The following is a 26,652-nucleotide window of genomic DNA, read 5'->3' on the forward strand; positions in this document are numbered from 1 at the left end:
TATTGAAAAAGAACCCTGTTATTAAGTACTTAAAATGTTCGAGGCTCCAAAAGGAAGACAACCTTTCAGTATGAGAGATTAATAATAACAATAAGAAGCACGGAAGGGAAGATAGGAGTTCAAAGCCAAATAAAATTTTCATTTGCAGAATACAAATCAAATATGATTTCTTTTGAACTGCACCTCTCTAATTTATAGACACAGCTCTGCAGAATATTTCCGAGCATCTTTGCTTCGTGTTTTCTTCCTTTCATTCTCATGGCTACTTCTGGACAAATGCCCTAACACTTCCCAAAAGCATGGCTCTTCTAAATCAACCAAAGGGTTATTCTTTATGAACATTTCTGAAAGGAGTAAGATGCAGATAATAATATAAAGAGAAAATCTGAGACAACCAGCTCAGAAGCAGGACTCCTAAAAGCAATTGGGAATATGGATGGATAAAGCTGTATGGTTCAAGTCCTGGTTCTTATGACCAGGAGTTCTTCTTTTACATACTTCTACAAAATATCAGATGATACCCTCATCTCAGTGGGCTTCCTCAATGGCTCAGCGGGTAAAGAATCTGCCTGCAATGCAGGAGACAAAGGAGATATGAGTTCCATCCCTGGGTGGGGAAGATCCCCTGGAGGAGGAAATGGCAACCCATTCCAGTATATTTGCCTGGAAAATTGCATGGACGAGGAGTCTGGCGAGCTACAGTTCACAGGGCCGCAGAGTCAGACACGACTGAGCGACTAAGCACGCATGCCCACGCACATGCGCACCCGCATCCGGTAAGCACACAGGACCTCTGCATTGTAAACCACACAAACATCACCGGACTACTGGGTTGGGATCTGAAGTAAGTGATCACAGAAGTGTTTCCTTCTACCATTATGCTTTTGTTAATATCTATTCTAAACCACATTAGCAAAACAGTACGGTGGTCCTCTCTCCAATCACATTTACTCTCTCCTTGGAATATCTCCTATATCCTAGGAATTCGGTAGGTACAGTATGCATTTTAGCCAGTAGTGTTTTGGAATTTCTGTCACATGTAAAATCTGGAAGAAAGGAAAATATATAAGTAGAGTGAAAGAAAATGAAAAAATATATGAATGAGTTTGAAATTCAGCTGATTAAGGTTATACAAACTATGCAAAGTTCTCCAGAAAGTCTTCCTGGAAATAACACAATGGCAGATGCCATTGGAAAAAAGACTCTAGAGATGAGTTGGTGATGACTGGAAAAGTGATGGGGCAGGCTGGACTAGAGTAAGTGCCTGAAAGGCCCTACTTTGGAAGGGATGAAGCAGACCTCGCAGAACTGAAGAGCATGGCCCAGAAGAGAAGTGTGAAAACACAAGAAACCTTGGGAATGTCCTGAGAGCAGGAACTAACTGTCTGAGATTGGTACATGATGCGGTACATGAAGAAGCTGCCAATGAAACATGCCAGATCCGGGACGGGATGTGGCCACCCAGTCTGCCAGGCAAGCAGAAACATTTCAATAAGGGAGCAGTGGGCTGCGTTTGCACAACAAATGTGTGCAACAGCCCCATCCTAGAGGCAACAACAATGTGCATTAATCCACAGATACATCCTTCTACTTGATCCTCTGCAGAGGAGTCCTGGACTCAGCTATAGAATGTCTGATGACAAACACAGCAATGCTATCTCTCCCACATAGAAGGCAAAACTATACTCTGTCTTCAACACGTACTGTGATAAACAAGAGACTGATTTCGTAATTTATGTTTTTCTCCTGCCTTACAGTAGATTATGTGTAAAAAATGACACTAAACCAATGATTTCATCTACACCATGAATTCTGGCTGAAATACTGTGCTTCCCTAGCTTTGCATATTCATCAGTATTGATAGGAGGAAAGAGAGCTAAATTAACATGAACTTAGGTGGGAACTTGGGAGAAGGACATGGCAACCCACTCCAGTATGCTTGCCTGGGGAAATCTCAAGGACAGAGGAGTCTGGCAGGCTATAATCCATGGGGCCGCTAAAGAGTCAGACACGACTCAGGCACTAAATAATCATAACAAGGTGGGAACTTACTGTCTTACGTCTCAATTCCTTCAGGATCAAAGTATTACTGATCGACTTTCTTTATGGGTTGATGGAGAAGCCTGCAATTTTACTACTGAAAGGGATGAGTGATTAAATTACTCAGTAAGAACCTGAATTCTCCCTCTTTCTGTAGGAAAAAGTTTATAGAGGTGAGACTTCCTTAGGAACCACATGGCTTCCTAGGGCTGCGCTTGTTTTCCTTAGAGCCATGTACCACTGTTCCCTGCTCTATCCTGAGACACAGGAAGGCTGAGTGATGGAGACGGACAGTCCCAGGTCCTGTGTGAGCAAGCTTCCGGCTGGGCGGAGAGAGCTCGACAGATGAGAGGAAGGGGGAGCCCGGATATTCCTCCCCACTCCTGCTCTGCCTCAGGCAGCTTCTCGGTGGTGGCTGAGCCCCTTACGAGGCTCCTGCTCCCCACGGACAAGCCTTGCTTCCAGAATCTTCCATCGGGCAGTCCCTGCCACGATTCTAGCACTAACTGAACAACGTCAGCTATAAGCTCTAGAAACACCACCTTCTCGTTGTCCCTCCACTCCTGAGGAGTTACAGTGGCTGCTTGTTGCTGCTAGGCTCTGAGGTACTCACCACCTCACATCTGATTTGCTTTGATCAGCTTTTCCATTACCTGTAACCAATTTCCTAAAATGACTTTGCAGTTTCAGATGCCCAGAGTAATTTCTGATTTTCTGACTGAATACTGACTCACAAACCAATTTAGTATCAGAAATGTGGTGTTTTTCTATTTTACGATCAAATATTAGATGACATGTTGCACATATAAATGCCATCCAACCATTGTAAAATATAAATACATAAACTACTAAAATAATATTAAAAATAATATATGATGCTCCATATTGATAACTCCCATAGGCTTGGTACTATCAATAATTGTTACAAGATAATTTCATATAACAATTGGGAAATTGCCATTATCTGTTCGGTTTTTTTAAAATCAATAATTGGACTATTTCCTATCCACTCCTCTCTGTTGTCCTTCATTTCTTTCACTCTCAGATTATCCCCTTTGAAGCCTGATATAAATCTAATCTTTACCTGTGCTTTAATAAATTAACATATATTCCATCCATTGTCCCCATCTCTTTCTCCTCAGCCCTTAAGATTTATTCTTCAGTATCAAATGACACTTCAATTGAAAATTTTCCATTGGTTTTGGAATTCACTGCAGCAATGGCCAGTGTATTTTTACATCATCTGTTTCTGATGGCCATACAGTACCCGCTGCGCAGAAGTACTATTAATAAAATCTGCCTAAGTAAGTGAACTGCTGCTGGTATATTGTTTTCTATTTCAAATAGATATGTCTTTACATTTAATCATCTTCTTTTATGTTCTTTAGTAATATTCTAAATATTATCTTCATAAATCTCATAATTTCTTTTTACTTTTTCCCTTGATATTTATCATTTGGGAGTTCTATTATAAGTGGAGCATATGTATTCCTTTTATGTTGTCTACCTAGTTATTTATATGTAGGAAGATAAATTACAGGTTTTAAAAATTAATTTTATTGTCAGGCACAGAATTTATTGAATTTTCTTTTAAGAAAACAATAAGATGTTCTCTTAGATTTTTAAGGAATATATTGTATCAATGCCAAATCTTTCCCCCTTTCTAGCTTTATATATTTTTCTAGCCTCTTCTCTGATTATGTGTGGTAAGTTTGAAAATTTTAAATGTAAAATAGGAAAGACAGGCTCATGCATTAGTTTTTTAAAAGACCTAACTGAAAAAAAAAAAGACCTAACTGACTGAAACTCAAACAGCAATAAAGAAACATTTCAGAAGGACAGCACTGCTTCCCAGAGAGATTTCCAAATGTACCTCCTGGGACTGGGGAATGAGAAGAGTCAGAAGCAGACATCTGCAGCACTGCATCACAGCAAGGAAAAGAGGGGAGAAAAGAGGGCGGTGTCTCATCACTGAACTGTCACGTGGGAGAATGTGAGACACGAGCTGTAAAGTGTTTTTAAAACATGCCATCCTCTGGTTGATGCTTTGAGAATAAACTAGATGTGAGTGTGTGCTCTGAAGGGGGCATTAAATCAAATCTGCTGACCCTAATCACTCTCTTCAAATTATTTTTATTTTGCTTGCTTAGGGACAGGTCAATTAGAAGAATGTGAAGCAACATTGCCATTTATCTTATTCAATGCATATGTGTTCCCACAGCTTACAGAGGTTCATATATATATTTGTACACTACATATTCATATAAAGTTCCAATTTACATGAGCCCAGGAAGTTTATGAGAAGGGACTGACGTAACGTGTTACAGAATGGGCACAGATGGGACGAGGTGAAATAAACCATGCTGCTTGATTGAGAAGGTGCCTAGCAGCCTAATTGTTCTGATTCATGACCAACATCACATTAAAAACCCCAATGCAGCTACCTCCAACCAGGCACTCCTAGGTTAATCATTTCCAAAAGGGTAGAGAACCCAGTTAAATAGAAATATAAACAGGACAGTCCCTGGGAATACAGACTAATCATATAGACTTTCAATAAAAACATCTTTCTGGCACTCAAACAGAGGCTGTGTTGAAAGGCAGAAGCAGCTTAAAGCACTCTCCAGGCATTTGCCCAAGTTCTGAGCCAAAGATTGCAAGGCATTAAGCTTGATGATCTGACATGTTGACATACAGGGCACCAGAGCTGTTACACTTTATGTCACCACACACGACTTCTGCGGGCTTAGAACACTAGAAAAACATAGGAGAAACGTCAGCATGGGGAAAGATCTAGGAAAGGTGCGCCTCACAAAGTGGGGCGTCTGCCAGACTTACCACACAACTCTCACTTGAATGTCTGCCTCATTGGATTTTCAATTAAATGACCCCACTCACTTATTTTTTTGACTGGAGACAAATACATGTTAAAATCTTTGCAGGTGGTATTTCTGCCCTTTTGGGCTTATAGAGTTGACAACTCAATCATTCACAGTGATAATAATGCCGTGACTATATGGTGACAGGTGATACTTTTGTCTAATTGACTATACATGTCATGGGGGGGCTCCATGTCTTTCACTAGCCAAAGTCAAACCACAACACTCAACACTTTTAATTTAAAAAGTTATATTAACTTCAGAAATATGTTAATATGAAATTATGGGTTTTTGTTTGAAAAATGAGATACAGTTGAAATCCATAAATAGTGTGCATAATACACTCCAACCCCATGGACTGTAGCCTACCAGGCTTCTCTGTCCATGGAACTCTCCGGGCTCCAGAATACTCCAGAATACTGGAGTGGGTTGCCATTCTTTTTCTCCAGGGGATCTTCCCTACCCAGGTATCAAATCCAAGTCTCCTGCATTGCAGGCAAATTCTTTACTGTCTGAGCCACTAGGGAACCCTCATTGTGCATAATAATCATATTTATTTAAATAATTCATAAAATTAGTACCATCCCGTCCCTTGCCCTTATAGTCTGTAGTGTAAAAGAGAGAATTTGTATAATTCAGCTGTAAAGTTCCTGCACATGTTAATCTGCTTAAAATAATTTCTAAGATGTTAGTTTTATGAAATTCCAGAAATTGTTCTTAGATGAGCAAAAATTATACTTCACACTTTCTTTTCCAATCATTTACCATAAGCTGACTGAAAAGTCTTTTGACCGTGGATGTTGAGAAATTTTATTTTGTCTTCAATATGAGAGGAACAATTTCAGCAGTTTGCATTTTCTATTTTTTGCAAAATATTTATATGCCATCTAGAAAGAGTAGTTTGTATAAATTACATTTGTGGGCAATGGACTATAAATTTTATCCAAAAATTAATTTTTTAAAAATATGTCTCTCTCAAATTTACAGTTCTGTCAAGTATATGCATGGCCACAAAGATAACAGATAAAGTGTTTTGCCTTTCTTTTTTAAAGATTATTTGTAAGAAGCAGAAGGGCATTTGATGAATTCTTTCAGGTGGACAGAAGTCACTGCTCTCTCTCATGCTTGAAGAGAATACATTGAAGGAAAATGAGGAATCCCCACGGCAGCATTTCCATCCGTGTTGATGGGTTTTATTTTATGTGTTTCTAAACTTGTAACAACTGCCTTTTCTTCCTCTTTCCATCACGTTCTCGTATAATGCTTTATGGGTTCCCTAACTCTCTTTCACAGATTTATTTGTATCATCTGGAGCAGACTGTGAAGCACTTAAAAAAATTGTCATGTTTTGTATAATTTGGATACATTACCCATAATGGGCAAAAAAAAAAAAAAGTTAGGAAATACAGATGTGCAAAATGTGACAAAGAGTTAAATTCCTTACTATGAACATCAATTAAAAATTGGTTTTTGGCGAAACAAAAAATCCCACATTAAAGTGATCGTGCCAGATCATTTTAAACAACCTGGAACCAGGGCACAATTCTCCATATTTCATTTTGCCTGTGTTGCTATTGTAGAGTCACAGAGCGGGGCTTCCCTCAGGGAGGGACCTGAGTAATTACGGGGTAAAGAGAGAACTGTGAGCCTACTTGGGATGGACAGACAGCATGAGAGTGTGTGTGTGTGTGTGTGTGTGTGTGCGCGCGCAGCATGAGAGTGTGTGTGTGTGTGTGTGTGTGTGTGTGCGCACGCATGTGTCTATACATATATTAACAATGTTTGAAGATTTGAAGCTGTTTTACCTACACCATAACCTTATCCATTTTATGTGTGGTCATGGAACCAGCTCCAAGTCTCAGTTTTGATCTTGATGTTCAGTTACCTGTCTGCTTTCTTTACCATGTCCAAAATTATAGTCCAGTCCTTCCAAAATTTGTTAGTTCATTCTGACCATAGTCAGAGTCTAAAAAGGATATTACCAAGCCAGATAACTGTGATAGATACCATCTGTCTTTACATTGATTGGTTTGAATAGTTAAGGATATCATTCACGTCACTAATGTACCCTGAGCATCTCGCTTTTCACAAGGTAAGTGAAAAAGACAAACAGTACTGTCCAGGTTTGGCTTTCCTCAAGCTTGATTCATGAAAAACAATTAATTTTCATGGTTAATCTTTCTCTTTAAAAAATGTCAAAAACATACATCTTACTTAATACAGCTAAATATTAGCCACTGCTTATCTAGTTTAAAATCCAAAGCTTATTTAGAAGAAAAGAGTAAAAGATAATCCAAACACCTAGTTAAAAAAATACCTCATTAAGCTTTCATAGCTATTGGTTCATAACTACTGTTTAATTTATCCCCAGTTTGAATGGTTTTCATGGGATTAATTTAACCATAATATCCAATTTTTCTCACTCTTATACATAACTTCAACTTGCTTTGGATTTTAAGGCAGGTTTTCTGAAAATGCTTACAGAAAACTTCTTCCAGCCTAACAGTCCTTCTTTCTAGAGAAAGAGCAGGGCTACATTTTCTCAATTCAACTTACATCAATAAACATGCATTGAATGGCCACCAAGTGCTTCAGAGATACAAAGGTGAATAAATCACAGTCCCTTTCTTCAATGAGTTTATAATGTATCACAGAGTTCTAGCAAGTTTCAAAAGAGAGGCTGTTGACTGATCAAAGAAAATTATCATTATGTGCCCAAACAGGCCTCCAAATTATCTGTGTGCTCAGAACAACGCTTCATTAAGTTACTCATTTTCCCTGGTTCCAGCAGCTCAGTCAGAGGAAAATTAAAAAAAAAAAAAAAAAGTTCTTTGATTGCAGTATGTCGTCCCTGGCCCACATAAAATCCAAACCAATACTTTTCTGCACTAAAAGAGAAGTCCTTTCTTCAGCAGCAAGCAAACTTTCTTTAGCTTCCTTCTCCCACCGGGTGTGCATGTCTACTTGGTCAACTACAAGTACCACTCACTTCATTATGAACTGCCTCCTGGTCAGTCTCCCTTAGAGCAGCTGTGCCCTGTCCACAAAACACGGCATTTTAACACTTGAAAAGACTACAGAAAGGTTTATATATAAATCATATATGTGTGTATAAGACATATATAAATATTCTAAATATTGTATATAAAACCTCTGTATACAAAAGAGAGACATTAATTCATATTTCTCAGAGTCATCAGAACAACCAAAAAAACCTCTTTTCACCAACCTTAAATAAAGGCAATGCAAAACTACTATGTTACTGAACAAAAAATGTCTTATACAGGCTTGGTTTCTTTCTTTAACCTTCACACTATTTAGAGCACTAATGGGCTTTTTTTTCCTTCAATTTCTGAGGACTCTGTGAAATAAGTTTATTTTTAGTATTTTCTTAAACCATGAAATGTATTGGAAAATGAATATCAATACATTGGAAAATGTTTTCTAAGTAAGTCCAAAGATTCTGTTTCTAAACAAAGTTTAGGAGATTCCTAAACTGCCTGTAGGAGTGGCCGTGCTTCCTCCTCTGAGAGGACAGTATTCTGCTAAAGAAACATACCCAGATACTGTCCTCCTGGCGATACTGCTTCCAGTTCCTGCCGCTGTCGCTGAACATCAGGAGGTAGCTGGTCACCCAGTTGGAGCTCCCATATCCCCCCTGGGTGGCCACCGCAGTGATCTCCATTCTCTCTCCAAGGTCAATCTGCAACCACTGGTATTTATTTGACACAAGTGGAGACCAGCCACCAGCTCCTTTCATGAAAAGAGAAAAAGGAGAAGTGAGCAAAGAATTCATTAAACATCTGTTAATGAACTAGCAATGCCATTAAGACTATTCCTCTATGAAACTTCAGAAAGTCAAATCTCCAAATTACAAAACTTTCCATAATAGTAAAAAAATACAGAGAAACAAGAATGTAATGTAAATGGATGGCGCCTAAATTAATTATGTTGATTTCTAGGTGTTACAACCGTCGGACACTGGGAGAGCTAATTCAGTGAGGTTAAACTCATTGTACGTTAAAGTCCTTAATTTGAGAGGCAGACAACCACGTCAACACATGGAACTAGTATGTTCCGTGCCCACACACATGACTGAGGAACGATTTGCCTTCAGACTGTGATTTACCTTCAAACTACATGGAACTTGGAAACGACCTCTAATGTCTGATCATGTTTAGACTCCTTAGAGAAAGAAGGACAGAATTAAGCCCCAGAATACAAGAATGGTCAAGGGATCATTCCTGCCTTCACTCTGTTTGCAGTCTTATTCCCCGGTGGCTCAGATGGTAAAGAATCTGCCTGTCAATGCAGGAGACAAAGGAGACACAGGTTAGATTCCTGGGTTGGGAAGATCCCCTGAAGGAGGGCATGGCAACCCACTCCAAGTGTTCTTGCCTGGAGAATCTCAGGGACAGAGGAGCCTGGCGGGCTACGTCCATGGGGTCACAGAGAGCCAGACACGACTGAGCACAGCACACAGGAGGAACAGACATTGAAAAGCGTGCTGGAGACACAGCCTGGGAAATGTTAACGGTGAGGCAGGCGCAGGGAACCGTAAGTGATGGATACAGTAAGTGATGGAGAGTTCCATCCAGTGATAACTGGCTTGCAGCAACGGGCAAGAGATGATCACATTTCCAGGAATTCTACAAGATGATTATTAAACATGGCCATCTTTGCAACTGGCCATAGTGGGAGTATTTAAACCATGAAAACTGGCAACCTCTACACATCAGTGCTCACCCCGACCCCAGCCAGTTCACCAACACATCACTAGCTGTGTCCTCTCTGGGAATGGGGGTGACCCCGCGGGGGACAGGAGAGCCACAGGAGAGAGAGGAAGCTGTGCATGAGCACTCGGAAGCACAGAGGGGACGTCTACTGTGTATTCAAGGAAATAGAGGTAGAACAGAATTTACTGTGTTTCGTTTTATCCAATGCACACCAGAAATTACAGATGTGATACCTACTGTAAGTCTTGTTAAGATATTTCACTATACATCCAGTTTACTATAATAATGCTTTACTTAGGGAATTTCTTTAAGTAATATTGATATTGCTGACTTTGTAAGTATTATATAATCTCTGTAAAAGTCATTAAATAGGGTTTAACCTATTCTTGAATCCATAATTATCTATTATTTGATATATATTAAAATGCAGTATCTGTTACATAATATACCAAATCAGAATATTAGTCCATGCTTTCTTTTCCCCATTCTTTTGCCTTCCACCTGAGGCTCTAAGAATAAGTTCTGACATTTAAGATTATCATTAATTTATATAGAGTTTTTGAGCAAACTCCAGGAGAAAGTGGAAGACACAGGAGCCTGATGTGCAAGAGTCCATGGGGTCACAAAGAGTTAGACACAACTTAGTGACTGAAAAACAATAAATATACAGTTTTTATTCAAGCATTATTCTTGGTATCTGTGCCCTGTTTTATAAACACTGAGTCAGGCCCTAATACAGAGATGCCAGATGAATATTTACTATTTTGGCGCAGCACATACCATTGTGAGGCCTAAAGGGAGACACCTGTGTGAACAACCTGCTTTAATAAGATTTAAAAATCTTTTGGGTGGCAAACAACACAGTGACACTCTGAGCAAGGAAACGCAGAACTCTGTGTTACTTACAGCCTCAAAGAGGAGAAGATTTCCAGGCAGAACCACGGAGGGAAAAGTGTCCCCAGAAAGGATGACTAGCTGAAGCTGAAGGGGGCAGCTGATGTGTGGCGAGCGGGGAGGAGTTAGCTAGCTTTTGTGAGCTCCCTGTGGACTGGCTAATTTGCAGGGGCTCCGGGCAGCAGGGGCTGTGTCCAGGCATCAGCACCTGGCTCCTGCGTGACCAGTTTAGATGCGTAGTGGCCACAGAGGGTGTGAGGGGAGGGGCTGGGTTTGGACATAACCAGCTGCTCAAGAAGGGGAACTAACCTGGCTCCAGTCAGGACCTCAAAATGAGTCAAGACAGCATCTTTTAAAAGAATTCTATTCCTATAGTGTCCTCTCTTGACAGCATCACACTAACTCCTGCTTGTATTCAGCTATGCTTCCTAAGCTTACTCCCTACATAGTTTTTAGAACTAGATGCTTTTTTTCCAATTTCCTTCTGTCTTGGAGGGAATCATTGTCCAAAAGTGTCTTCCAGTCTGTACATTGAAAGTACAATGCTCTCCTTAGGGACCCAAAATATTTAGAGATTGTGCAGTTTTTACTGGTCTGTTTTTACTTTTCTCTGTATTTGCCCTTGGAGAATGTGTGGCTGGGGCTGGTAACCTGGATGAGTAGAGTTCCTTGGGGCACCATCTACCATGTTTAGGTGGTGGGGAAAAGCTCTTAGGTTTTAAGTAAGAAGGCTTGCTGGGTAGACAAGGGACCTGGCTGTAATCTGAGCGCCTTGGTGTCCCTGACCTAGCACGGCTTTGCTGTCCACAAAGGGCACCTCTCATGCAGTCTGTTATCTACATGGAAGAGAACTGACCTTTGAATGCTCTGAAGAACACCTTAAATAGCACCTGCCCAAAAACAGCTCAGGGAGCTCTCGAACCCTGACTGCGAACTCCTCTCATAGCATTATTTTAAAATCTAAGCCAACTCCTTCACCATATTTCATTTCTCAGGGTGTAATGAAACTCCATCCAACTTTTCCACTTATTTCACCGTGGTATTACTTAGTGTTTACGCAGTGAGTACTTTGGTCGGGCACGCTATGAAGGCACTGTTACTTAATTCCCAGGGCGCCGTGCTGAGACACAGAGGGTCTGAAGACCTCGCACCAGCCTGCAGAGCGGCAAGAGGCACCGTGCTCTGAATCAGGACACGGCAGTGCGCCCGCTTGTTGTTGTGACACGTAAGTGGGTGCGTCATAACGGGTGGAGAAAAGACAGCAGCAACCAGGGCTGGGGAATTTCAGGATTTGGCTACCTGGCAGTGGGGCCGTCTTCCCTCTCTAGAGTTAACAGCAGACCGTGTCTTTGAAGTATGGGTACATGACGGGAGGGGTGAGTGGGTAAAAACTTCCCTCCAGTGTCCAATCTAATTTTTACTGTTCTGCCTCAGGTCTATCAAAAGTCTTCAAGTTGAAAGTTTCTGGGGTCTGATGTTCACCAAGGGTGCTTGGTTAATATCAGTACCATAGTTGCAGATATGTTGCAACTCTCTCTGCATTTTTTATTTTCTTTCTTTACACATCAAAGTTGGGAAAAGAATGGACGAAGTGCCTCTAGCCAGCCATCATCTTTCCCTGGAGTTTCTATGTTTGGAATTTTATCTACATTACCTTACACCTTTGAGAAAAATACTGAGTTATTTTGTTTCTTGCTCTTTCTAGTTAATTTTAATGGTCTAAAGTCGGTCATAAAGGCATATTTTTAATACAGAGATGCATAATATTTCTGTGGCACTTTTGACATTCCTTTATAGACCACTATTTAAAACACAAACACGTGAGAGAAGCACAGTGAGAGGGAAAAAAAAGAATCAGTGTGATTCCAGTGAGTGAAAATTGGATCATCAATTCTCATCAGGAGCACGCGGCGTCTCTCACTGACCGCTCCCTCTTCCCAGCATCACTCACCGTTACAGCTGCACCAGCCGACTTGAAACATTTGCAGCTAATTGACCTTGAACATTTCAATTTCTTACCTGTGGCGAAAAGGTACTACTGATATGCTAATCAAGCGATGTCATTAACGAGGTACACCAATAAGGTAATGGGAATTCAGATGCTCCCAGGCTTTACCAAGTAATGTCAGCAGGATAATTCAGCCATAGGGAATCCTGAGATTGCTACAGGGTTTTAAACTATGCAGCGCTGAAGACACACATGGTGTAAGTGTGTGATGGAGTTTTGAAGGTTCTAATTTTAAAACAAAAGCTGAATAGTAATATGGAAAACGTAAGTACACAGACCCAGGTATATAGACCTGGGTACAGAACTCAGCGCCCTTCAGTAGTGCCAGCCTATGATGACGTGCAGGGACAGCAGTGACATGAAATGAAAGTGCAACTGCAGCTGTGTTTAGGCCGCCCCAGGCGTAGGTCTCCCGCATTGCCAGCTGGATTCCTCGCCCCGGAGCACCAGGCATTCCATGGTTACTGACGCTTGGTCGACAAGACAGTCTTGTCCCTCCATTCTTTCCCTCCCCACATCGCAGTCCTCCTCCCCCTCTTCCACCCTCCTTTTTCTCCTGCCTTGGCCTCATTACTGAGACTTGGCATAATAAATTGTCATAAATTTATTCAAACAGAAACATTTCTTGCATCTTTGTATCACAGCCTGAAACTTCACACTGAAAACCCTTCCACTCATTGATGAGACTTTACATTAAAGCACTGTAGTACTGCTATGAGATGTAAATTTAAAAAGCTCAAGTGCCTATTGATTTCTCTCTCACACAGCAAGCATGTGAGTATATCATAGCTGTTACTTTTTGAACCATAAAACAATTATTACTGCTATCAACTCCAAAGAGTTACCATCACGGTAAAGTTGAGCTTTGAAAAAATTTAGTTACTGAATGACCACAAAATACAGCATCTCTTGTGTCTGCTGCCTCCTGCTTTTAAACATCAGGTTCCTAAAGAACCGGCTTCTATAATACATGTTGCTATGAACTGTCAAGAAAGAAAAGCAAACTAAAAATTATCTGATGCCTACTGTATGCTAAGTCACTAGAAATTTCATGCACAATATTAAACTTAATTATTAAAATTATCTAGTGAGATGAAATGTTTTAACATCTCTTTTCAAATGAAACTTTATTTAAAAAAGAGATTTACAGAAGCTAAGTAAATTAACCCAAATTTTTAGTATAGATGAAAAATTATTTTTAAAATGATTTTAATCTGTTAGGATCTCATTTTTTTTTTTTTAAGTAGGATCTCATTTTAAAAATCTCCTCATTTTTCATTCTTTAACCTTGAGATAATTATACAACTATCATTGCCCCAGACTGGTATATTCTATCCCAAGAATATATTCAAATAGTGTATTCGGTGTTATTTAAATATAAATAACTAGCTGGCTGAATTATGTTTAAGACCCTCATAGCCTATCTACTAGGTAGCATCTATATTTAGTTCGGGACATGGAGGAACATCTTACAATTTCATAGAAGTGAAAGAAGAAGTGAAGATAAAGTACCCTTGGTTGGAGCCTTAAAATATAGAAAAGAATCACCTCTATCCCCTACTAATATTAAAAATGGCATGACTGCCACTGCTGATGGTCACCAGTGAAGGTGACGTGTCTCAGAGCTTGTCGACTTTGTGAAGGTTGGAACACACGAAAGGGCAAGCCATATTTCTCCAGATTTAAAGCACAGCAGGACAGAGGTGCCCAAGGACGCAAGACACAGGTGAGCACAGTTCAGTAACAGCCCTAGCCACCATCAGGGCATCTACATTTCTACAAAGTAACCAGGTTAATTAAAATTCTCATGGGGAAATTCCCCTCTAAGATTATTTTTTTCACGTGTGATTTCATCTAGATTTCCCCACAGGTGTAAACTGGCCTGGATCATTTTGATCTTGACAGTAATCACAATAAAGTAAAAGGATCAGAAAGAAAACTGTGCCAATATTTGTCGGGCTCCCTTAAATGATCTGCAGTGTCCTGGGGCCACCATTGAGAACCCTATCAAGCTCTGTATTTCTACCAGTGTTGTTCTTTTTGCTGGAAGAAACACTACTCTATCAATGCTCCGTGCCTGGCTCGTCTTGCCGCACGTACACTCCTGAATCTTGGCCCGGCTGCCCCTGCCCGCAGAGACTGTCACAGCATGGGCAGGCCAGCTAGCCTAGCCGGCAGGGCAACTCCTGGATTTTACTGAGACTATTAGAGAACAACCCTCTTTTCTGCTGCGAAAGCTGAAAGGATGGGAATTAGGCATCAAGTTGTAGGAGCAATGGTCAAGGAAAACCTGGGTGAAGCAGCAAAGACCCAAGCAGACTGGAGAGATGAAGCGAGAGGCAGTTCTGACGGCACAGTCGGCGTCCCTGGATCCCGCTGGGCCCGCAGGGCAGCCCCCGCAGTTGCCGGGAGCTGTTGCTGTTCAGTTGCTCAGGCGTGTCTGGCTCTTTGCAACCCCGTGGACTGCAGCACGCCAGGCTTCCCTGTCCTTCACCACCTCCTGGAGTTTGCTCAAACTGAGTCAGTGATGCGATCTAACCATCTCATCCTCTGCCACCCCCTTCTTTGGCATTAAATCTTTCCCAGCATCAGGCTCTTTTCCAATGAGTCAGCTCTTTGTATCAGGTGGCCAAAGTATTGGAGGAGCTTCAGCCTCGGCATCAGTCCTTCCAGTGACTATGCAGGTGGATTTCCTTCAGGACTGACTGGTTTATCTCCTTGCACATGAGCCACATGAGCACATGAGCCCTTCCACTTGTGCTTAATCCACTCAGGCCACTGCACCAGCAATTCTTCACTCTTGTCTTCATTATTTTTTTCTCCTTAATGGATCCCACTATATACATGCATGCTGTTATTTTCCCCACTTTAAAAGGGAAAAAAAAAAAAACTTCTCTTGACTCCATTCTATTTTTTCTATTAAGATAATAATGTTAATTCAAGTACAACGTCCACATGCATTCTTTACAATGTTTCTCATCTCATTTTCTCTTAGGCCAGTTTCAATTAGACTTTCAGTCCATGTCACTTAACTCAAGCTGCTCTTGTCAAGGTTACCGAAGAATTCTGTATTGCTAAATCAAATGGTCAGATTTCAGTCTGACTACCACTTGGCCTGTCAGCAACATCTGAGACATTTGACTACTCCCAATGCCCTGATATTCTTTGTTCACTTAATTTCCTCAAAAGCTCATTCTCTTAACCTTCTTCTTAGTTTGTTTATTTTTCAAATTTTTTAGCCACATCACGTGCCATGTGGGATCTTACTTCCCCCACCAGGGATTGAACCCATGGCCCCTGCAGTGGAAGCGCAAAGTCTTAACCACTGGACCCTCAGGGAAGTCCCCCTTCTTAGTTTATTTGTTGCTTCGTCTCCATCTCCAGTGATGGTTTTTCCTTTTATCTCTTCCCTCTTAAGGCTGAGATGCTCCAGGGCTCTGTCCTTCACCCTGCATCTTTTCCATCTTCATCCATCCCTGGGTGGCCCCTCTCGACCTCAAGGACTCAAAAATATCATGTGCCAGTAATTCCCTAGTTTATATCTGCATCGCCAAACTCTTCCCTGATAGTAGACTCACTGCTTGATATCTTTAACATTTCCCAAACCAAACTCCTTTTCTTCCCCCAAACCTCACTCTATTCACATGCTTCCCCAAACTAGCTTATGACAATTCCATTCTTAACGATTTTTAGGGCCGAAAAAAAAAACCAGAGTTGTGCTCGACTCCTTTCTTTCTTTCTCACCATACTACCAAACCGACAAAAATACTGCTGGTGTTACTCAACGCTGCAGAATCAGAGGACTGCCCCATCTTCACTGGGGCTCCTTTCTAATCCAGCCTGGATTCTCGCCACAGCAAGCTAACAAGTCTCCCTGCTTCTCCCTTCGCTCAGCAGGACTCCATCCTCTACACCACAGGTTCAACTTATTTCTGTGCTCAAAACACTACAGTAACTCCCACACACAGTGGAGGGCGAAGTCATCGCTGTACCGCCGCCAGATTCCTCACGTGACCTGCCTCCCGTGCAAGGCTCCCGCCCCAGGTCCGGCTTTCCAGATCAGGACCCTCCATCAACAACGGCCTCCTCGAGATTCTCCAAGCAGGTGTCATTCTCCCATCTCCCATCCCACCCTTTGATAAGCTATCCTTTCCGCCAGGGGTGCTCTTCTCTGAGAAAGCTGGGGCTAACATCATTGCCTCCGTCAGGTCTGCTCAGATGCGATGCTCTCATTCAAGCTTGTATCTCCTGACCTTCCCTACCAAAATTCCTTCCACCCAGCAGTCCTGCTCCAAACCACTTCATCCAAACCAGTTTTCTTTTTTTTTGGCCAGATATTGACATATTTATACGTAATTTCTTATTTACTATATTTCTTTATCATTTATCTTGCCCTATTAGAATATAAGCTCAATGAAGCCTACAGTCTTTGCCTGTTTTGTTCAAAGATAGATCCTATGTGTCTAGCACACTGCCTGACACATAGTAGGAGCTTGACAACTACTTAATGCATAAAGGAATGAAGTAAATCTGTAGTGAAAGTGAAAGTAGTAAGACTGTATAAATTTATATACAAAATCTGAATGTATTATACCTAGTGGTAAAAGCTAAAACTAAAGAGCACAAGACACTTCTCTTTGCAAAATGGCATTTTCAATGAGGTGCTCAAAGAGAAAACTTAAAGCACTTGGCTGAGACACACATCCACATACACACAGGCATGCACATACACACACACAGTGTCTACCAATCACCCCAAAGTTACCTAGTTTAATCACTTGTGAACTATTATTTCCTAGATGTATTTATTGCTCTGTTTTCAGCTTTTTTGATACAATAAAAAAAAAGAGATGCTTTTCACTTTATTTCCCCAGCAAGGTTCTAAATTAATAATACCTTACTAAATTCTCCTAGGTTTTAGTGCTTTGCTGTTGATCAATTTTTCCTCCCAGCAAATTGGCAGGCCGACTTTCAGCCCTACTTCTTGCATTGCCAGATCAAACATTTCTGAAGTCTTTAATAATTCAGTGGATTGATCAGTAAATATTTACATCCTTTCTCTGCTCAGGCATTTTGATTGGTATATTTGATGTGCAAATTTGGGGACAGCCAAATTTCATCTTAGAAGACTAGAATAAAATTACAAAAATGCCAAATTCTGTGCTTTAATTCCACTACAGTCAGTTTTATTTCACTCAAATTAGTAGTTCTGGAAAAATTACTCTGAGCACATGATGTCTGAAAATTCAGATGGTAATCAGGATTTGCCAATGTTTTGCTTTCTAAGACCATTATAATACTTTTCTAAAAGTTTCGATTTAGATCTACTACAGTGAGGCAGGTCATTTCAGTAAATGACCTCATGCATCAGATAGAGCATACTGACAATATCCCAGAGACCGAAAAACCATTTTTGCTTCCCTACCTTTTTTTTTATCTTCCCCGGCCAGAGAGAGATGATAAGCTGTCATGAGCCAAATGTCCTCATATCACTCCTGGGTCAAGAAACTGAAGTCACTCTCTTGTACCCAACAGACATCATTTCCACATAATGATTGGAAAAGCCAACAATACTAGGACACAGTATAATCAAAAGAGGTTAAAAAAAAGTGCAAACCCAATTCTAGGAATTTGATTGATTAAATCATTTAATATTTTCCCAATTTGAGAAAATGCTACAACATTAAAACAGCATTATAACCCCAGTGAATAAGATATGTTTACCTCTAGGTTTGGTATTAGTATTAAATACACATATTTTATTTAATTCCATTATTTATTCCTTTTTAAGTGTTATTTTATCGTGGAAACTTTTCTTTCACAGGCAACAGAATTAGTGATGTTTGTGGCCAAGACAGCCTTAATGTCCCCCACAGCCTGACTAAACTGTAGACAGTTTTTTTTTTCCCCTCTGACCGAAGTACCCACCCTCCCTTTTTTTCAGAGCATTTAATTTAAGGAAGTTGCCATTGTAAATTAGTTCTCTGCCCCTCGAAATGGAAATCTTCATGAAGCCTCTTTACAGTTTTACAACCCAAGAATGTCTTTCTCAAGAACCTGAGTCATCCCTCTGAAATGTAATCAAGAAAGATAGACGCCTCTCTCCCGGCCTCTGCAGGGAGGGCAGGAGCCTAACTCCCACAAGCACCAATTAGCAGACACAGACGCCTGAGCACCCTGGCCAAGGTCCCCTAGTGTTCTCCGGAGCTCTTCCATTAGCTCAGCCCAGGGCTCAAAAATCCCCCCATCTTGATTTCAACAGTTCCCTCTCTCTCCCCTACTGCAGAAGTCTTGACCCCCATTGCTACAGACTTGAATAAAGTCTTTCTTGTCTTTTTAACTCAATCCAGTGCAATTTTCTTTGATGAGATAATTGGGTTTTTTTTATTAGAATGATGTGTTTTTCATTTTCTTACCTAAATGAGTCATGCTCCCCAGAAACCATTACACAATCAGAGTCTGAAAAGATAAAGAACAAGGCTTAGAAATGAATGAGGGTCTGACTAGAGCTAACCAGAGGGATTCTTCACTGGAGTGGTGGTGGTGATTTGTGTATGTGTCAGTTGCTCAGTCCTGTCCAGTTCTTGGGACCCCGTGGACTGCAGCCCACCAGACTCCTCTGTCCATGGGATTTCTCAGGCAAGAATACTGGAGTGGGTTGCCACGCCCTCCTCCACAGGATCTTCCTGACCCAGGAATTGAACCCGCATCTCCTGCATTGCAGGCAAATTCTTTACCACTGAGCCACCAGGGATTCCCTTTCACAGGAGTGACAGTATCAGAAGATCTCTGCACATCTGCTCTACCTATTAACCAAAAGAATGTCACAGCCAGCCTCAGGGAATCTAAATAAAACAAGAGGTGCCATGGGGCCCAGAAGAGGTGATGGCCTTTGCCAAGAGAATAGCCAAATGAACTAACTGGTCACTAAATTTGGCAGTGTACATCAACAAACATTTAGGGTTAGGAACAACCAAACCACACTTAGGGTACCCCTGAGCTGGGACATAAAGATCCAGTCAATGATCTCTGGTGGACATCAACACAACCACCACGTGCCAGGGAAGCCCCCCACCCAGCCGTGCCAAGACATCAACTGAGCTCCACTGATGCCAACTGCATTTTGGAAATGTGTAATGGGAAGATCAGGAAAGCAGGAGGTCTTAACATTTACCTGAAAGAGACTGACACATCCAGAGGGGGTTCCTAGACTCAGCAGAGGTGGGGGTGGGGTGAGGGGACTTGGTAGAGTGGGCACAGATGGGAAACAGTCTCTGAAGTGAAGAGCAAGCAGGGTCTTCCCCAACTGAAAAGAATACTCAACTGCTAAAGTTTTGACAAAACTGAAAAATATATGGTGTTTCCATGTTATTTTTCAACTACTAACATAACCTGCAGTCTCAGAGGTTTGAAACTCTCAGATCAACCAATATTTCAAATCTAAATGATGAAAGGTACTAGAGTATCTTTATGAGTATTTTGTGTGTGTGCTTAACATCCTCAAAGCTGCTGATTATGCATTTTATATAATTTATAAATTTATAGATTTTCAAAACTATATGTAGATTGTCAAGAACATTTGCATGTGTACATGGGGGGTCAACCAGAATTGATGTATCGATCTGATTAAAAAAAACACATTTTGCCATATGCATAGCATTGATACAGTCAAGTTTACACTCCAGAGTAGAATCACTCAACATTCATTGGGCATCACACAGATTTGTGGCACAAATAAGAGAGAAATAAACACACACATACACAATCTACCGTCTTTAACAGATATAGTGTTCTACAATTGCACAGTGCAGTTAGATACAAATAGGATTTCGTGTCTGAAGCCAGCAGGTACAATATTCCTCTGTGCTCACATTCAATTCCAGAAATGCTTTGGATGGCAGACTCTTTTGCTATACAAATGAATTGCTTCCTCTAACATCTAAGCACCCTAGCCAGCTCCATCTGGCTCCTGGCCTATGTACAAATAGAGAAACACAAGGGTTATAGTTTAAAAAAAATAGAGGAAAAATATGCTTTTTTGAGATTTATGTCCAAACTGTGATACATGACCATTAACTTTGCCAGTGATGGACATACATTTAGATTTTTAAAACATTATCCTCAATTATTACCTGTATGTTCAATGGCTTCTTTACTTCATTATACAAAACAAATCAAATTTCAACATATTAGATTTTTTCAATAGTTTATTGTGCCAAAATAGTGAAGACTACAAATGGAGTAAATGTAACAAACCACTGTTGGGAGGTTTTTTTCTAATTAAGCTTTTTTTTTTTTTAATTTATTAATCTGATTTTAGCCTACAGTTATAAACTTGTCATTTTGTCACTCTATCACCTAAACTGAGAGATAAACACTTTCTAAAATGATACGCCACCAATTATTCTGTATCAGAAAGATAGCCTGCATTGCCCTGGCTTCACAAAAATAAAAACTGTCTTATTTTGAGGGAGTTTGATTGAGTCCACCAGGATGTGAAAGGTGGGGAAGCACAAGGAGAAGGGGGGAAAAAACACATCATTTTGCTCTGTGTATCTCTACCTTTTTACTATTTGCAATGTATAATGGAAAGATCTAAATTGTCCTTCTTGATAAAAAAGGAAGTCTCACGAGGCAGCCTCATTTCCACTTGAACCAATGAGGCCTTTCACACCACTGTCAGGCCACCTATCATGGTTCATGGTTCATGGTTCCTAGGGTTCATTGATCCACTGAGTCATAATAAAGTGGTGTTTCCACCTGGGAATGAGAGTTAATGCAAACACTTTCTGGATCAGAAAAGACGGACCCCAAAAGTAGGTCATGCTCTGCCTCGTCGATTTCAAATTGTTCCAGCCAATACTGTGACTCTCCCCCAAGTGCCTGTGTCTGCCTGCACATCCCGTCACCACACAGGAGCATGTGGCAACTGAAAGCCACATCCTGGCCGGAGCAGCTCTTCACGGGTCATGACGACAGCCAGAACAGTGATCAAAACAAATAATACTCTGGTGAACAAAATCAAAAATCAGTTTTCCACATGGCCTATCATGCTGCAATTGCTTTTGCTTTTACTATATTCTTTTTCTGGAAAAAAAAAAAGTTAATTTGTCAATACTGTTTGGAATATACCTTCAGAATTTAGAATTTTGCATTTCAACTTTTTTAATTGCCATCAAAATTTTTTTAAGAAAAATAAATGAATGGGGACTTTTGAAAGTGATAAGTAAGTTTAGGGCTGTGATTATGGTGATGGTATTATGGGTATATACTTATCTCCAAACTCCTCAAGTTGTATGTATTAAATATGTACAGCTTTATGCATATCAATCACACCTCCATAAAGTAGTTTTAAAATAAGCAATTCATAATTTCAAGAAATATGAACACAATATTTCCAGAGTCAGCTGAGCCTGTCAAACATAAATGCCAAGATCTTTATATTTGTATTTAAAGGCATTAATTTTTCCTTCAACAAATGTGTAGCTGAGTAGAAGAGTATTGTAGTGTGTTAACTGTGCTTTGTAAAGAAAAAGATCTTTTGCAAATATACACAATCCTAAGATTTTGGCTCTTGTTATAAAACACTAGAGGAACAATATGACTGCATGGATGCTATATTTTCTTACATCTGTATATTTTATTTTAATTTTTTAATTGAAGGATAATTGCTTTATAGAATTTTGTGGTTTTCTGTCATACATCAACAAGAATCAGCCATAGGTACACCCATGTCCCCTCCCTCCCGGACCTCTTTCCCATCTCCCTCCCCATATATTTAAGGGGACCTCCCTGATGGTCTTTAGGCAGAGTTTCAAATAGGAATTCATGATTTACATGACTCTTGAAGGATGATGCTTTCAACAAAAGAAAAACAGCTGTTTGCTTTTGCTATGCTGACATCCTGCATCTTTAGAATATGTACCCAGGTCAATAAAAGAGCTGCAAATAAAACTATCAGGAAATGTTTCATGATCAAACATCTGTTACTGAGAGCATCTTTAGCTCCAGGTGACTCTGCAACTTCTTGGGGTTTTTCCCTCACTCCTCTGGCCAGCCCTTTTCAGCATCCTTCAGAGAGCTTCCTTTCTCCACTTTTGTTGAAAAGCTAACACAACTGCTCTCTCCTCTTTTACTTTACATTCTCAGTGGACTACATTTCTCATGCCTCTGGCTGCAATGATTATTTTTGTTGTTGTTTTAGATGATGAGGCCTGAATCTTTATCTCTAGCTCTGACTTTCCTTTGAAATCTAAATTCTAAATCCTGAATGCTTCCTATATATCTATTCATGGATGCCCTATAGATATCTCAAACTCAACATTCCAAAATTGGATGCCTTACCTCCTGTCAAAACCAGATGGCCACATCATTTCCATCTTCAAGTCGCTCAGACTAAAATGTGAAAATCATTTCTAATTATCCCCTTTCAATAATACAAATTTCTATATGTGTCGAAATTGCCAAATCTGGTCAACATCATCTCCAAAGTGATTGTCATTGTCCCTTTTGCTTTTCATGATTCCTACTTTAGTTTAAGTCCGTATGTCAACCACTCCATTCAACTTATTTCCTGTATTTATTTTTAGTTGCTGGGGACACGGCTTTGAAGTGAGTAAATGAAAGAATGAAGAGACATGAAAGCATCTGAGAGATCCCAGTGAGGGAGACCGGCCGGCCTTGATGCTCTGTGAATAATCGCTTCAGATGTCAGATGCTGGGAGGGAAAGGAACTGGGAAACAACAAAGTCAAGGATGATAGCTTGGAAAAGTTTCTGGATGGTGGTGCTGAGAGGAGAGTCATCCATGGAAGGGAAATCTGAAACACGCAAAATTGAAAGAACGGGAATCCTGGGGAAGTATGAAGGACTCAGAATACTATGAGTGATTCGCTGTAGAATAGAGGGGCAGGTCTTCTAAGGTAATAAAAATGAAGGAAGCAAGGCCATTGGGGCTTGCAAATGTTTACAGGGTTTAGAAAGGAAATCAGGAAATTGTACTCTGAGCCTGATGGTCTACTCTTCCTAAAAATCTTCAATATGTGCCTTTTAGATAACCGACCTGTTTTTGCCACCATTCCCAGAGTTGTTTTGGTAAAAGCAGGTTGAATCATTTTTCTCCTGGTTGCAAAGAGCATCCTTTTTGGCACAGCACTAAATGCAACTTCAATCTGGCACTGGAGCCTCAGAAAAATAGTCTATTTTTTTATGAAGTCTGTTCTCACTCTCCACAATTTCATTTGAATTATACTTATCCTTATGCCTCTCACGCAGCCAGGACTTTGTTTTCTCCACCTCTCAGCTACAACTCAAATATCACCTCTCCCAAAATCTAGCTATAAGAATTTTGTAACATGAGATAATATAGTTTATTTATGTTTGTTAAATTAATAACTAAGAATCAAGTTCTCTATGAGAATACCATTTGAAAGCCCCTTGGCAGAAATGTTCATACGCTGCTCAGACACAAAAGTGAGGGTGCCATTAGCTAAACTCTCATTGTTCTAATATGGCCAAATTCAGAGCAATTGAAGTAAATTAGATAGACTATGAGATGATTTCAGAAGGTCAAGGGGCTGTGAGAGTTTTGCTTTCTAGTAACAAAGTAAAATGACAGACGTTTTTAATGAGCAAATTCAAATTTTCAAAGGATCTTAAACTCTCTTCATGTCATTTGTTTTCTAAGATATAATTCTGATTAATTTCTGTCAATTTTTTGGTGACATCTGAAATTGTGTCTTGAATTCCACTGAATAAATGAATTTTGGCTGAATATTAATTTGCCACTTCCTGGCAAATAGATGGGGGAAAAACGAAAACAGTGACAGACATTATTTTCTTGGGCTCCAAAATCACTGTGGACAGTGACTGCAGCCATGAAATTAAAAGAGGCTTGCTGCTTGGAAGAAAAGCTATGACAAATCTAGACAGCATATTAAAAAGCAGAGGCATCATATTGCTGACAAAGGTCTGTCAAAGTTATAGTTTTTCCAGTGGTCATGTACAGAGGTGACATTTTGACCATAAAGAAGGCTGAGTGCTGAAGAATTGATGCTTTCAAACTGTGATGCTGGAGAAGACTCTTGAGAGTCCCTTGGACTGCAAGGAGATCGAATCAGTCAATCCTAAAGGAAATCAACCCTGAATATTCATTGGAAGGACTGAGGCTGAAGCTGAAGCTCCAGTACTTTGGCCCCCGGTGCAAAGAGCTGACTCATTAGAAAGATCTTGATGCTGGGAAAGATTGAAAGCAGGAAGGAGAAGGAAATGACAAAGGATAAGAAGGTTGAATGGCATTACTGATTCAAAGGACATGAATTTGAGCAAACTACGGGAGATAGTGAAGGACAGGGAAGCCTAAAGTGCTGTACTCCATGGGGTTGCAAAGAGTCGGATACGACTGAGTGCCTGAACAATAACAAATTAATAAAGTATCAACATAATTAAATATCTTAAAATATAAATTATGTTGTTTGTAGATTACAAACTGGTCAGATTTTATATTTGTTTTTTTTTTTTCTATCTTCAAATATTTATTTGTATGTCTTTTTTTTTTTCATTTATTTTTATTAGTTAGAGGCTAATTACTTTACAATATTGTAGTGGCTTTTGCCATACATTGACATGAATCAGCCATGGATTTACATGTGTTCCCCATCCTCATCCCGCCTCCCACTTCCCTCCCTATCCAATACCTCTGGGTCTTTCCAGTGCACCAGCCCTGAGCACTTGTCTAATGCATCCGATCTGGGCTGGAGATCTGTTTCACCCTTGATGGTATACTTGTTTCAATGCTATTCTCTCAGATCATCCCACCCTCACCTTCTCCCACAGAGTCCAAAAGTCTGTTCTATACATCTGTGTAATTTTTCTGTCTTGCATATAGGGTTATCGTTACCATCTTTCTAAATTCCATATATATGTGTTAGTATACTGTATTGGTCTTTATCTTTCTGGCTTACTTCACTCTGTATAATGGGCTCCAGTTTCATCCATCTCATTAGAACTGATTCAAATGAATTCTTTTAATGATTGAGTAATATTCCATTGTGTATATGTACCACAGCTTCCTTATCCATTCTTCTGCTGATGGGCATCTAGGTTGCTTCCATGTCCTGGCAATTGTAAACAGAGCTGCGATGAACATTGGGGTGCACGTGTCTCTTTCAGATCTGGTTTCCTCGGTGTGTATGCCCAGGAGTGGGATTGCTGGGTCATATGGCAGTTCTATTTCCAGTTTTTTAAGGAATCTCCACACTGTTCTCCATAGTGGCTGTACTAGTTTGCATTCCCACCAACAGTGTAAGAGGGTTCCCTTTTCTCCACACCCTCTCCAGCATTTATTGCTTGTAGACTTTTGGATAGCAGCCATTCTGACTGGCATGAAATGGTACCTCATTGTGGTTTTGATTTGCATTTCTCTAATAATGAGTGATGTTGAGCATCTTTTCATGTGTTTGTTAGCCATCTGTATGTCTTCTTTGGAGAAATGTCTGCTTAGTTCTTTGGCCCATTTTTTGATTGGGTCATTTATTTTTCTGGAATTGAGCTGCAGGAGTTGCTTGTATATTTTTTGAGATTTATCCTTTGTCTGTTTCTTCATTTGCTATTATTTTCTCCCCATCCGAGGGCTGTCTTTTCACCTTGCTTATAGTTTCCTTTGTTGTGCAAAAGCCTTTAAGTTTCATCAGGTCTCATTTGTTTATTTTTGCTTTTATTTCCAATATTCTGGGAGGTGGGTCATAGAGGATCCTGCTGTGATTTATGTCAGAGAGTGTTTTGCCTATGCTCTCCTCTAGGAGTTTTAGAGTTTCTGGTCTTACACTTAGATCTTTAATCCATTTTGAGTTTATTTTTGTGTATGGTGCTAGAAAGTGTTCTAGTTTCATTCTTTTACAAGTGGTTGACCAGTTTTCCCAGCACCACTTGTTAGAGTTTGTCTTTTCTCCATTGTGTATCCTTGCCTCCTTTGTCAAAAATAAGGTGTCCGTAGGTACTTGGATTTATTCTGTCAAAAATAAGGTGTCTGTAGGTACTTGGATTTATTCTGTCTGTAGGTACTTTCTATTCTGTTGCATTGATCTATATTTCTGTCT

General features: G+C 40.2%; 1 protein-coding gene across 1 annotated transcript in view; it reads right to left on the minus strand.

The window, feature by feature from the left end:
• Positions 1 to 26,652, minus strand: part of CNTNAP4 (contactin associated protein family member 4) — a 268,149-nt gene that overhangs the window by 171,982 nt on the left and 69,515 nt on the right. Inside the window, exon 3 of the mRNA XM_043434893.1 lies at positions 8,479 to 8,672. Within this exon, the coding sequence (XP_043290828.1) occupies positions 8,479 to 8,672 (194 nt within the window). The remainder of the gene's footprint in view (positions 1 to 8,478; positions 8,673 to 26,652) is intronic.

This window comes from Cervus canadensis, chromosome 18 (genome assembly GCF_019320065.1).
Source record: "Cervus canadensis isolate Bull #8, Minnesota chromosome 18, ASM1932006v1, whole genome shotgun sequence".
Taxonomy (NCBI): Eukaryota; Metazoa; Chordata; class Mammalia; order Artiodactyla; family Cervidae; genus Cervus; species Cervus canadensis.